General features: G+C 49.0%; 1 protein-coding gene across 1 annotated transcript in view; it reads right to left on the bottom strand.

The window, feature by feature from the left end:
* Positions 1–12723, bottom strand: part of prex2 (phosphatidylinositol-3,4,5-trisphosphate-dependent Rac exchange factor 2) — a 121732-nt gene that overhangs the window by 17909 nt on the left and 91100 nt on the right. The window contains exons 35-36 of the mRNA XM_056583819.1: positions 12193–12336; positions 11585–11699 (exon numbers count right to left, since the gene is read on the bottom strand). Coding sequence (XP_056439794.1) covers positions 11585–11699; positions 12193–12336 — 259 coding nt within the window. The remainder of the gene's footprint in view (positions 1–11584; positions 11700–12192; positions 12337–12723) is intronic.

Here is a 12723-nt window from a genome sequence, read left to right as displayed (position 1 = left end):
AGGGGGGAGATGCTGAGTGTGTGTGAGACATCAAGGACGGGTCCTGAACGCGTCCTGCAAGGTGCTACCGCCTCACCAGACGGATCACATCCACGGGGCGCTCCTCCAACGTGCATTCACACCCTACCGCCGCTTGACACCATGCCATGCGTTACGCCGGGTCCTTCATTGACACTAATGGCTCCTGGTGGATCAGGACATATGAGCGCCGAGCCAAACGGCTAACCGCCGAGAGTAAATCATATTCAACGGAGACAAATTAAAAGTAATCGATACCCGACGACGCAGCTCGGAGCGACCGACGCCGGGCGGCAAACAGCTGCGCCGCCGCGGAGTCATCGCTTCTGGCGCCTCGTCGATGTGTCTCCCAATCTGCGCTTGGGTGCCCTCACGGTGGATTGCCCTCTCACCTTATGCCGCACACCGTCGGGTGACGGAGTGGAGTTGACTAGGGGTTCAGGGAACGCTAACGGCCCGTGTAATTGGTTCAAGATGGCCTTATCGCTCACGAGACGCTCCGGGATAGCGGGGGGGGAAATAGCACAGTGCCTCAGCGGGAACCATGCTAACCACTTGAATTCACTCTATAAACGGCTGGCAAGCCCCTCTGACTGTGCTTGAGGTCCATTTTACAGTTTGTTGAATAATACATACAAGAACCGAACATACGGGTCGGGGGGGAAGGGGTGGGAGTTCTTGGCAATGTCACTAAATGTTTGATTTCCTCATTAAGTTTTAAACGGTTAGCACATGCCATTGTTATGGCATAACACTCGACAGTGTTTTGTTGAAGACCAAAACACTCTCAAGTTTGTCCATGAGGCCCATTATCGCTAATGTCCCAACGGGCTTCAGAGACCTACATTCAAATTGGTTGACACAGCCCATTGCGAACCCGCCTCCTGCATCCTACGCCCATAAACAGATACAGGAAAAGCCGCCAATCAGGGAAGAGGAAATCTTAGGGGGGTATGAGGAATCCCCCTTTTCAAATGGATATTAAACAAAAACGTGTAGGCAATAAAACTCGATTCACCCATGGCGATTAAAAAACCTTTCACAATGGGAATTTGTTCATGTCCTAAAAACATTTCTTCATTTCGGGGCAGTACAAAAAGAAACACAACTATGATATCTCAAAACCTTGGCTGGAATAGGATTGTAGATTGATCTCAGCCACCGACATGCTATCTGTCATCTGGGCCCGGGCAGATCCTGTTTATCTGTCATCTAGCCGGCTCCCTGTACTGCGCCCAGAGCCAACCTTGACCGCGCTCCCCTTATCTGGTGTGTCTGAAAGGTTGGCGCAAGACTGTCTGAGAGAGGGAGTCACCTTCAGCAGTAATGGCCGAATCCCGACTAGTGCCACACTGGGCATTTTTTTTTCTGTACTTATTTTTGAAAATCAGTAAACAAATAAATGTAATGCATTCAATTGAAAGTAGTGAATAATTAACATAAACTCTCCCGACGGCCTTGACGAGAACATAAAGGCCTCTGGAGGTCCAGAGCCATGAAAGAATGAGTCTGATATCACCTCATGGACCGTTTAGGTAAGGCCTCCATTATGTATTCTGGCCGTGTTATGTTTTGTCAAACCTTTTGGGAACTCAAGAAAAAAATATTGAAAATAAATGATGGCTGAAGAATAGCAAGCTAAGCCTACACACTATGCAGATACATGTCTTGCTGTGGTGTTACAGAAAACCTATCTTGCTGTGGTTTTACATGTTGGACATCGCTCATAGGAGCGAGTATGTTAGTGCTATCCAATGCGGTCCTCATGAAATAAAGTCATATTCCCCCCACGTTTGGTCCCACACTAATTATCCGTGTCATTTGGAAAGGCGATACTCACTCGAATGCGGGTTCACATCATCGTTAAGCTTCAGGGGTCCCATCTGAGCGGGGTTCGAGAGAAGCTTAAGATAGCATAGAGTTAGCCTAGTAAGTTCCCATGACACAGCCTGCTCGCTCGTAAACGACCACTCTCCTCACCCGCAGGCAACTCTTTAAAAACCAGAGTTGTCGTAAAGCTACAGCCTCGCTACTCCTGTTAAAATCTGCCGGACCTTAGTGAAGTCCCAACCCGCCATCTTGTGAAACTAAATCAACGAATCACAATAAAACGCCATGCAGCCACCACCGAGACAGGTATGTGGATTTCCACTTATCCAGAGACATTTCAATGACCATGTGGTGCTGGAAAAAAAACGGCGGAAAGAGCTACTGGTACGGCAATCATGTTCTCACATCTCTGTCCTGTAATAATGAATAGGGGGTCTCTCCCTCCCGTGACCTCTAGCCCATCAATTCTTACCCAGGGCGCTAATGGAGGAGTTGGCTGGGTGCCAGGGAGGGCCTGCTCAGCTTTCAGCCGGCTTGCTTTTATTGAGCCTGCGAGGCTACTCAATGCGCCCTGTCTCTTCCTTCTTAACAATGGGACGCTGCGGCCCTCATACCCCCCAGCACAGCTGCGTTAGAGACGGCTTGAGTGTCGGTGGATTTAAAAAAAAAAAAAAAGGGAAATAAAAAGCAGATGTTTTCATGGGAACAGGAATTCATACCCTGACGTTGACAGTTGGATCACTAACACGTGCGGAGGGAAAGCAGCGTTAGAGCCGTGTGTCAGCTTTACAAAAACGAATCGGAATGAAGTTCGTCATTAAACACCCAATTACAATGACTGTTCCGACACATTCAAACTTTATCGTCGGTGAACAGGCCAGGAAAAGGGTTTGGGCATGACCTATGACACCCCAATTTCCCACAATGCCCCCAGTCGGTTGTAGACAGTAGAGGGAGACGCCTCCACGACCATTGCGGTGGACGACGATAGTGTGACTTCAGCTCCACACCAAAGAAGAAGAGCACATCGCTCCACCTCTCAACACCATTCGGATTGAAGGTCAACGGTACAAGGTGTGAAAACGCATAATTGTACTCGGCGCTGTCTCAACCGCAGGGAGGACTTCAGCACTTCAAAAGCTTTGGACGTTGGAGTAAGAATGTCACAGGGTCACTTCGTCACCGCTGCTCCACTCCAGCGGACGCTAGCGTCTATAATTGCACGACGATGAAAATAGCCCTCGTATCCATCTGGGGAAAATGGCAGTGGGGGAAAGTCTTGTGTCTTTCACAAAAGAAATTAAAACTAAAGCGAAGATATCCATGCATCCATCCTACAGATCTAACTTTGAAAAAGACTTGCTATATTTTGGCTCGACTTTTGATCCACAGCTGACAGATACTCCAACGCAGCCACAGAGTTTAAAACAAGACGTACCTGGTAAAACAAAAGAATGAAAGGGGTACTGATGACATCAATTGTACACATACATGGAAAACCATGACTGTATACATTATACGGGTCGTGTTTGGAGTTCAATACAGTGTGATGGTAGTGTTTGTGGTGATCGTAAATTATGACCGATGTGGTTTCACCATCCTCTCTCTCTCTGTCTCTCTCTCTCTCTCTCTCTCATGAGAAATCAAACAGCACATGTAGCTATGAATATATTAGCAGGCCCTTCAGGTCTGTATTTAAATGTGTGTGTTTGTGTGTGAGTGTGTGTGCATGCGTGTCTACGTGATTGCACGTTTGTAGTTTTGTTGTGCGCCTGTGGGGCTGCGTCTGTGCATAAATAAGCGTGTGCCCGACACGTGCTTCAATAAGCCGCGGCCTCAGTTTGAGCTGTGTTCCTTCCAGCTCGCTCATTGGACATTAATCACGCCACAGATAAAGGCCTCAACAGAAATTAAAACAGAGATTGCCGGGGGGGGGGGGGGCTACAGATCAATGTCTACGTCAGCCAGGCACGTTCACAGTGCTCGCCGTCCAGAATAAAATACCAGGGCGAGCGCGGTTTCTTACCGCAATTTCCGAGAGAGTGTGAAAGTGAAGCAGAATCAGTTTGAATAGAAGAGGAGACTATTATGAGGGGGCAGTGTTATTTCTGTTGATGCATCAATGCGATGTGAGTACAGCCAAATTGCTTTTTCCGTTTCAAAGAAAATGCTGAATTGTGTACAATGAATTGGGTGGACCCAATTCAGCGTTTCCTTTTGAAAGACATTTTCACTTCATCCCTCATTAGGGGATATACAATGACTTTACCATTTCATATTTTGTCCCTGATGCTTTCATTAGACAGCAGGTAGAGGGGATAGGCGTGGGGATCAAACCCAGAATCCTTCGGCATGGGAGGCGAACTCCATGACCCCACACGATACCGTTCTACTATAATGTAGAGGTAGGGAGTTTGGCCCGACGTTAAACTATTTCCACACTACATCCTTCTATAATGAACAACAGAACCGCAGGGCAGAGCGCGCACACGCACACACACACACACACACACACCTCAACGTTTCTTTTTTCTTCTCCTTTTGCCCATGTCACCTTCACTCTTTCTTCCCGTTGATTGCTCTTGCCAGCCTCATAGGGAGAGCGGCCAGCTGTGCCCGGACCTCGTGGAGCGAATTTCAATGCAGTCCGCCTGAAAACGCTATTTACAACATACAGACACACCGCTGCTCAGTGGCATTGGACCGCCTTCTCTAGGAGCCTAATGATGCTGCATGCGTGTGTACAAAATAATTCATGACACGAGAGTCAAATGAAAAAAGCCTTCTATGTCTATTTTTATACGTATCTATATGTATGTATTTTATCGTTTCCCGAAGGCATTCTACATCCGTTTTAGTTTTTCGCAGTAAACGTCAGTCTTGGCCTCGACTGGACAGCGATTGATTTTGGCAGCCTTGCGTTGAACACAAAACTCCAGCCAATCAGAGTAGTAAAGCACACATCTTCTTATCTGAGACAGGCCCTCTTGTGCAGATTTCTCTTAATTATTTAACATTGTTCTTCAGTCAATTCCTGAAAATAACACTTCTGATTGCTCCATATGTTGCTATTCCTTCGTACTCTTGTGCTCCATAGTGCCGCAGTGCCCCTGGTTCCTCGTGAACCAAACTCGCTTTCCCGAGCACTGATTGGTCCCCTAGCATCTTTACATTTCTTCAAAAGGCTTTCATTGGGATGGAGGCCAGAAAAGAGAGCAGGCAGAAACAGAATGTGAACCGGACCCACAGGGCAGATTTAAAACTGCCCCGTCAGGTGGATTTGAGTGTCCTGTGGGAGGCGCCACCAAATACACTGAACTGTTATTATTAGTATTATATTATTTATTAAGGCTACTACTGATCTGTTTATTGGAACGCTTCCATGGCTCAGGACCAACCTCTGATCATTTTAAATGTTGCTGACCCACTGAGAAGAGGGAAGTGCTGTGCTCCTACCATCAGCCCTGATTAATGAGGATTGTCTTTACTCTACTTTCCATTATGCAAACCGTCAACTGCTCACACCCTCTATGTATACTACAGAGACGGACTTCAGTGTGTTAACATACAATGAAAGGTACGTTTGAAAAAGGTGCTGGTAATGTAGTACACGATATAATAATAAAAAAGACACATTTAAAGACTTTTTTACCTTTCTGCCTTTAGTGGTGGAATATAAATGAGTACATTTTAAAGAGCACAGCTACCAAGAAAGCATTTAAAAAAGTTACCCTGGAACGAATGGCATCTCATTAAAACTATAGAACGCAATTATACGACAAAACACAGAACCCTGTGAAACCGAATCCATAAAAAACATATTAAATCATGTGAGATTCCAATCAGGCGGAACACAAAACAGAAGAGTATCTCCTATAGCATTGTACCACTCTCCCTCTCCCTCTGCCTCTCTCTCTGCATCTCTCCCAGTCCCTATCCACAACCTTCATTTCATGCTTCTTCACTAATCGCTTCTGTACATAACTCCCTTGATATTTGTTTCAACACTGATGCTACCCCTCCCCCCCACTGTCTGACACTTTCCCCAACTTTTCCCACTAGTTTCTCAGATTCACCTCGGTAATCACGGTGGAAAAAGTGTCTGCTCACAACTGGGAAAAAAAACATTCCCTCCCACGTTGGTTCAAAACACTACAGCTGCTGTGAGCTTCTTGGCTAATGCCTGCAGTCGCCGTGTAGCAGCTCCTACCCTAGCACTCTAGCAAGTGGTCAGGGATACATACAGTACTATCGCAAGTTACGTTGCCGTGACAACACGCCGCAAAATAACAGCAGTAGTAAACAACAGACAATAAGTAAAAACCAAAGGTTAACGCAACGGACAAGGAAAAAACGTACAAATCCTGATTCAATGTTGGCAGAAAATGGCCGAATTTATTTTGTCCCATGCACTAACTAACACTGCGATGACTACGACTACAAACACACTTAATGAACATGCTCTCTTCCTAGCATTGTAGCATGTCCCGGTAGCTCTGTGATGGACACATTAGGGGCAATTACTCACTACCTCCGGACCAAAATAGCTCCATGAACAGAGGAATGCCTGGCTGTAAAATCACATGTAAGCCATCATCACGCCCTCCTACAATCACACACACACACACACACACACACACACACACACACACACACACACACACACACACACACACACACACACACACACACACACACACACACACACACACACACACACACACACACACACACACACACGTGTCAACTGGGAACCAGGAACAGGTGTTCCCTAACTGCACCTGTTCCCAAGTCTTTTGGGACCCGGACAAAATAGAGTCAGAGAGTGTGTTCATTTGTGTTCAATCACTGTGCACTACGGTTTAGCTCAGACGGTTGTACAGTCGGCTTAGTAGTGACAGAAAAACTAAAAGAAAAAGAAAAAGAAAGCAAAAAGAAAAAGGCCATTAAAAAGAGAGGCGGTCTGTTAAGAGTGTTAACACTCTCCACGCCCGCTCTCTCTCTCTGCCGTCCCGACCATGTTTCCACGTTTATTGGGTTAATCAAACAAGGCTCACATGTTTCTGCCTATCGTCGTAGAAACACTTATAGTGCCCAGCATTTAATTGTGAGGCGTTCACCCACGCCGTCGCACACACACACACACACACACACACACACACACACACACACACACACACACACACACACACACACACACACACACACACACACACACACACACACACACACACACACACACACACACACACACACACGCGGTATTGAGTGCGCTGATGCTGTTTTGCTAAGAGCCCGTTGGCTTCAGTCCATGACGTGGTTTAGACCGAGCGCTGCGAGGGCCTGGCACTGACCCGGTTCTGGCCCAGTTCTGGCCCAGGTCTAGTCCGGTCCTGGCCGGGTTCTGGCCCAGCTCTAGTCCGTTTCTGGCCGGGTTCTGGCCCGGCTCTAGCCCTGCTCTGGCCGCACTCCAAGGGTAACGAGGTGCAGAGGTTGGCTGGGCTACGTCGTGGGCGCCGGGGAGGGGGGGGGGGGCAGCAAAATCATGGTTCCGCTCTGCAGTCGAGGCGGAGAGAGACACGGCTGGCACTCGGCCCGAGGATTGCGCTGGTGGTAATCCGGCAGACGCCCTCCCCTGCTGAACGAGCAGCTGTGAGTGTCCACATCGCTCTGGGGTAGAAACGTCTTCGCGGAGCAACGGATTTACCGATGCTATCGGTTGCAGTATTTTACGATGCAAAGGTGGCCCACACCGCGGGTGGATCTGAGTTTTGCGTTAGGATCTTATGTGGGGTGCCTTGCCTATCATCTGCCACGTAGAAACTGATATCAATGAGAAGTTCTGTCGTTATGGAGACATCAACTGCATTGATCTTTCTGATTTATTATGATCACCACAGGGTTGGTCCCCCTGTGTATTAAATAAAACATTGTGCCTTATTATTAGATGAGTCAGTGTCGCCGGTAAATCGATTCCATAAAGATAAAAGCAAATGTGATGTGTTATAAAATCACTTTAAAAAAACGTGTTTTTGTGACACACCTTCTGTGGCCATTGGCGTCCTTTGCCCTTGGCAAAATTCTGCTTTTATTATCATCATCGCTAATGTGTTTTTATGGTACTTAAATGAGCCTTGTTTATGTACAGAAGGACCATGTCACGGTGCACCTTTAATAATGAAACTCCTTTGAATTGAAAGAGACAGGCCCTCCGTGGCTGCAGTGTGTTCACCTGAATCCACACACAGGCTCTGCCCTCTGCAGCACGGCTCTCCAGCCCTCCCTCTCCTCATGACTACACACTCTGCTACCCGCCACTACCGCCACCACCACCCAGCACCACCACCTCCTCCACCCAGTAAACCTCCACCCCCAACCACAACCATATCCGCCCAGTGCCCCTACACAATCCCCCCAAAACCAGCTCCGCTACACCAACACCACCTGCACCACCACCTCACACACCCCCAACACCACCAACCCCACCACCCCCTCCCCCAACCACCTCCGCCCAGCTCCCCTACCCCCCAACCACCACCACTACCACCTCCTCCACCCCAACACCCAACCGCCACCACCACCACCAGCAGCAGCACCTCGTCCTCCACCCGGCTCCCCTGCACCCCTCCACCTCCCCCTCCAGCCGGCGCCCCTACACCCCAGTCCCAGTGCAGCGGCCCGGGCTGTCAGAGCACATCTGCTCCCCGTTACCTCCGGAGCCTCGGATGTCGAGTTCAATCAGGGCCCCTCACCTCACCGCCGGACTGAAGACGGGAAGAAAGGAAACAACGTTTTGTTCTCCGCTCGCGTGCCACGACGTCACTGTGTTTTTTCTTTCTTGTTAAATAAATCAAAGAATGGGGGGGTTATTGTCCCGGACAGGGCGACGTGTGTCGAGATGGATGTTTTAACGTTTGTTAGGGTGTGTGTCTTTTTTCACGCCGGCTGAGGTAAGGCACACCGGACGCATGACATCCGAACACACACACACACGGACACACACACATGCATGCATACACATAGTGTGTGTGTGCCTGTGTGTGTGTGTGTGTGTGTGTGTGTGTGTGTGTGTGTGTGTGTGTGTGCCTGTGTGTGTGTGTGTATGTGTGTGTGTGTGTGTGTGCGTGTGTATGTCCTGGCAGGGGATGGATACGCTTTAATTAGACGGGTGACATTTCTCCCACTGAACACAGACCCCCCCCGTCCCCAGCAGAGAAAGCAGAACAACCAGTCGATACAATAAGAGGAGCCACCAGAAGAAGACAAGAGAAACGCCAATATTCCTATTCTTTATTAAATGGCTCCAGCCTCCCAGGAGACATGGCCAATTGATCGCGTCGCCGAGATAAGAACGGGCCACTGTTAACAAAGCCCTGACCTACACACAACCACAGCAACACACACACACAAAAACACAACCACAGGCACAGGCACACACACACACACACACACACACCGATCCAAATGACTCAGCATTTATTCTGTAAACACACAGCAAGCCCTCAATAATGGGCTTTTGAATAATACACATAAGATGACAACACAAGGCGGTAACTGTCGACACTTTGGCATCCTGCTCTCTGCCACCAGGCTTCCGACCCAATTAAAACTGATCCACAGGATAAGCCATTGCTGTTATGTGGAAGTCGTGTCGCAGGATATCTACCTGAAGAGGCAGATGGCTGCCATCATTCTAAATCATGTCTCCCTCCCCTCTCCCCACCACGCCCCCTAAGGCAGACTTCCCCTAAATAACCTGATGAGGTTTGGCTGTGGGCTGTGTTCTGTGTCTAATTATCTGTACAATCAGCGGCAGATGTTGGGCCCCCCGTCTGTGTGTGTGCGTCAGGACGGGCCCCTCCCAGGTACCCAGGGAAGGATCATCGTTCTGGCAGGGCCTCACACACGCAGCTCGTGCGGATACCTGGGCCTCTCTCTCTGCTGACTTTCCCAAAGTTTCAGAGCTCGTCCTCTGAAAACCTTCCATCGATGGTATCGCTTACGCCAGCCGGAAGGGAGACACCTAGCACAACATGCTACCGGCAACTTAACGGAGCCGAGATGTCCCGTATGTGGACACTGGGCACCGAGGAGACGGAGGGAGAGCAGATTGGGATGCTCTGGGTTAACCTGTGTGCTGCTAATGATGCTGATGTGGGTTTGTGTGTGTGTGTGTGTGGTTGAACTAGTTGGATGCACTCCCTCAACCGACTGTAACCTCCTTCATTGCACTCTACTTGTAATGCTAGATGATATTTCACTTGGTTCTGTACCTTCTTTTAGCCCTTTGTTATTTTCCCTATGTTTCATTTTTAAGCTGCTTTGGCAATGTTTATTTTCCAAGCCGATAAAGCTCTTGTGTATTGAGAGAGAGAGTGAGAGAGAGAGAGAGAGAGAGAGAGAGAGAGAGAGAGAGAGAGAGAGAGAGAGAGAGAGAGAGAGAGAGAGAGAGAGAGAGAGAGAGAGAGAGAGAGAGAGAGAGAGACCACATTTGGCTTTCATGGTAGCTTTGTTACCATGAAGTAACATGTAACTTTGCATATCGGAGGGTAATTGCCAAACAATATTTCCGAATTATAGATCTAGCTCTGGCTAGCATTGATTTTATTTTATTCATCTGATAAGCAGTCTGCCTCACCGGACAACCTGTCTGCCCCACCTTATCCAAGTCTGCATCTTACCACAAACATAATTTATCTTCCAACAGCGTGCTAAATGGCACAGCTATGACACCCACACTCCATCACCACAAGGACGGCAGAAGATCTCGTTACAACTTTCGCTTTGTTTGTTTTCTGTACCAGAAGTATAACAAAGGTTTTCCATTATGCAGGTTCCACATCTCCATTGTGTTAAGTCATCCTCGCCTTGACCAATCAGGGAGAGTCTCCTGTGCATTGAAGGAGCCAATGGGAGCTGTGAGGTAATTGAGAACAACAGCTCTACAGAAGGACTTAATCAGGCCTGGCGACAACCGCTCACACACACACTCACACAAAAACACACACACACACACACACACACACACACACACACACACACACACACACACACACACACACACACACACACACACACACACACACACACACACACACACACACACACACACACACACACACACACACACAATGTGTGCTCTCATCCAACACCCCCCCCCCCCCCGCTGTTTGCACACAACCAATCATCAAACATTCCCGCTGTGTCTTTCTCAGCCAATCAACCTTCAGGAAACTGCTGGGCTGTCCCGTTGTTCCAAGATAGCAAACATGCTATCTAAATGTATCGCAGGATTCCTCTCTCCAGTGCCGTTGGCTACATGAAGCCAGATAAGAAACACGTGGAGGTCTCGGCCTCCGTGTCAGAAAACACAAACAAAACAACGAAGAAGGATGTTTTCCTACATGTTGGTGTGTCTGTGTATCTGGTGTGCGTGTGTACGTCTGTATATGTGTGTTTGTGTGTGTCTCAGTGCTGAGTGTGTGTGTGTGTGTGTGTGTGTGTGTGTGTGTGTGTGTGTGTGTGTGTGTGTGTGTGTGTGTGTGTGTGTGTGTGTGTGTGTGTTTAATGAGTTGTGTCTGAATGTGTGAGTTTGGTGAGTACAGGTTTTTGTGTTTGTGCGTGCGTGCGTGTGTATGCATCTCATCTTGGTGAGTGGCGAGTGAATGTGTGCGAGTGTATATGTGGGTAAGTGTACATGTGTGTGCGAGCCTGCGTGCGTGTGTGTGTTTCATACCTCAGCCTCTTGTAGTACTGCTTGACTTTGTCCAGTGAGGCAGCGTTGATCTGAGCCTGGTATTCCTCCACGGACACGTTGTCCCGGTAGTAGTACCCTTCCATGCTCTCCAGGGCTGGGGGAGGACAGAGAGAAAGGTGTTACCGTCTGTGCATGGTTTAATACAGCCATTCAATATGATGTATAGCGCTATGTCGTATATGCTTATTGATTTATATTTTTATCGTTGTTTTTTATGTTATGTTTTTTGGTGTGATCATTCAATTGCTGTGGAACTTGAGGAAGAAAGAAGAAAATGTGTGAGAGAGAGCGAGAGCGAGAGAGAGAGAGAGAGAGAGAGAGAGAGAGAGAGAGAGAGAGAGAGAGAGAGAGCGAGAGCGAGAGCGAGAGAGAGAGAGAGAGAGAGAGAGAGAGAGAGAGCAAGAGAGAGAGAGAGAGAGAGAGAGAGAGAGAGAGAGAGAGAGGGAGTCGGATAGGAAAAGAGAGAAAATAAGTACGAAAGAACCAAAGAACGAACAAACAACAAACAAAAAAAGAATCAGGGCAGGAAAGTGGGCATAGTCATCGCAGGCTGGTAAGCGGCCCGCGGCCCCGACGTGTCCCTGCACCTTGGGTGAAGAGCACGGGGTAGATCCTGAAGCCGCCCCCGTTCCTCAGCCGCTGGGGCAGCTGGGAGAAGTAGAAGCCCTCCAGGTAGAAGCAGACCTTCAGAGCCTGGCGGGTCCCCTCCACCTGGTAGGACACGGGCATGTCTAAGGGGACGGGAGGGAGGGAGGGAGGGAGGGAGGGAGGGTGGGAGGGAGAGGGAGGGTTGAGGAGGGGGGAGTGGGAGGGGAGAGGAGAGGAGAGGAGGGGCGGGGAGAGGGGAGAGGAGAAAGGAGGGCAGAGGAGGAGAGGAATGGGGAGGAGAGGAGAGGGGAGGAAAGGGGAGGGTTGGGGAGGAGAGGGGAGGCAAGGGGAGGGGTGGGGGGGGGGAGATAGAGGAGGAAAGAGGAGAGGGGCGAGAGGAGCCGGGAGAGGAGATAAGAAGGGGGGGAGATGGGAAGGAAGAGAGGGGAGGGGAGAGCGGCGAGGGGTGATGGATGGGGAGGGGGGGGGAGGAAAGAGGAGAGCGGAGAGATGAAATGGAAAGGGAGGGG

Source organism: Gadus chalcogrammus, chromosome 23, assembly GCF_026213295.1.
Source record: "Gadus chalcogrammus isolate NIFS_2021 chromosome 23, NIFS_Gcha_1.0, whole genome shotgun sequence".
NCBI lineage: Eukaryota > Metazoa > Chordata > Actinopteri > Gadiformes > Gadidae > Gadus > Gadus chalcogrammus.
This window is presented reverse-complemented; position numbering and strand designations above follow the sequence as displayed.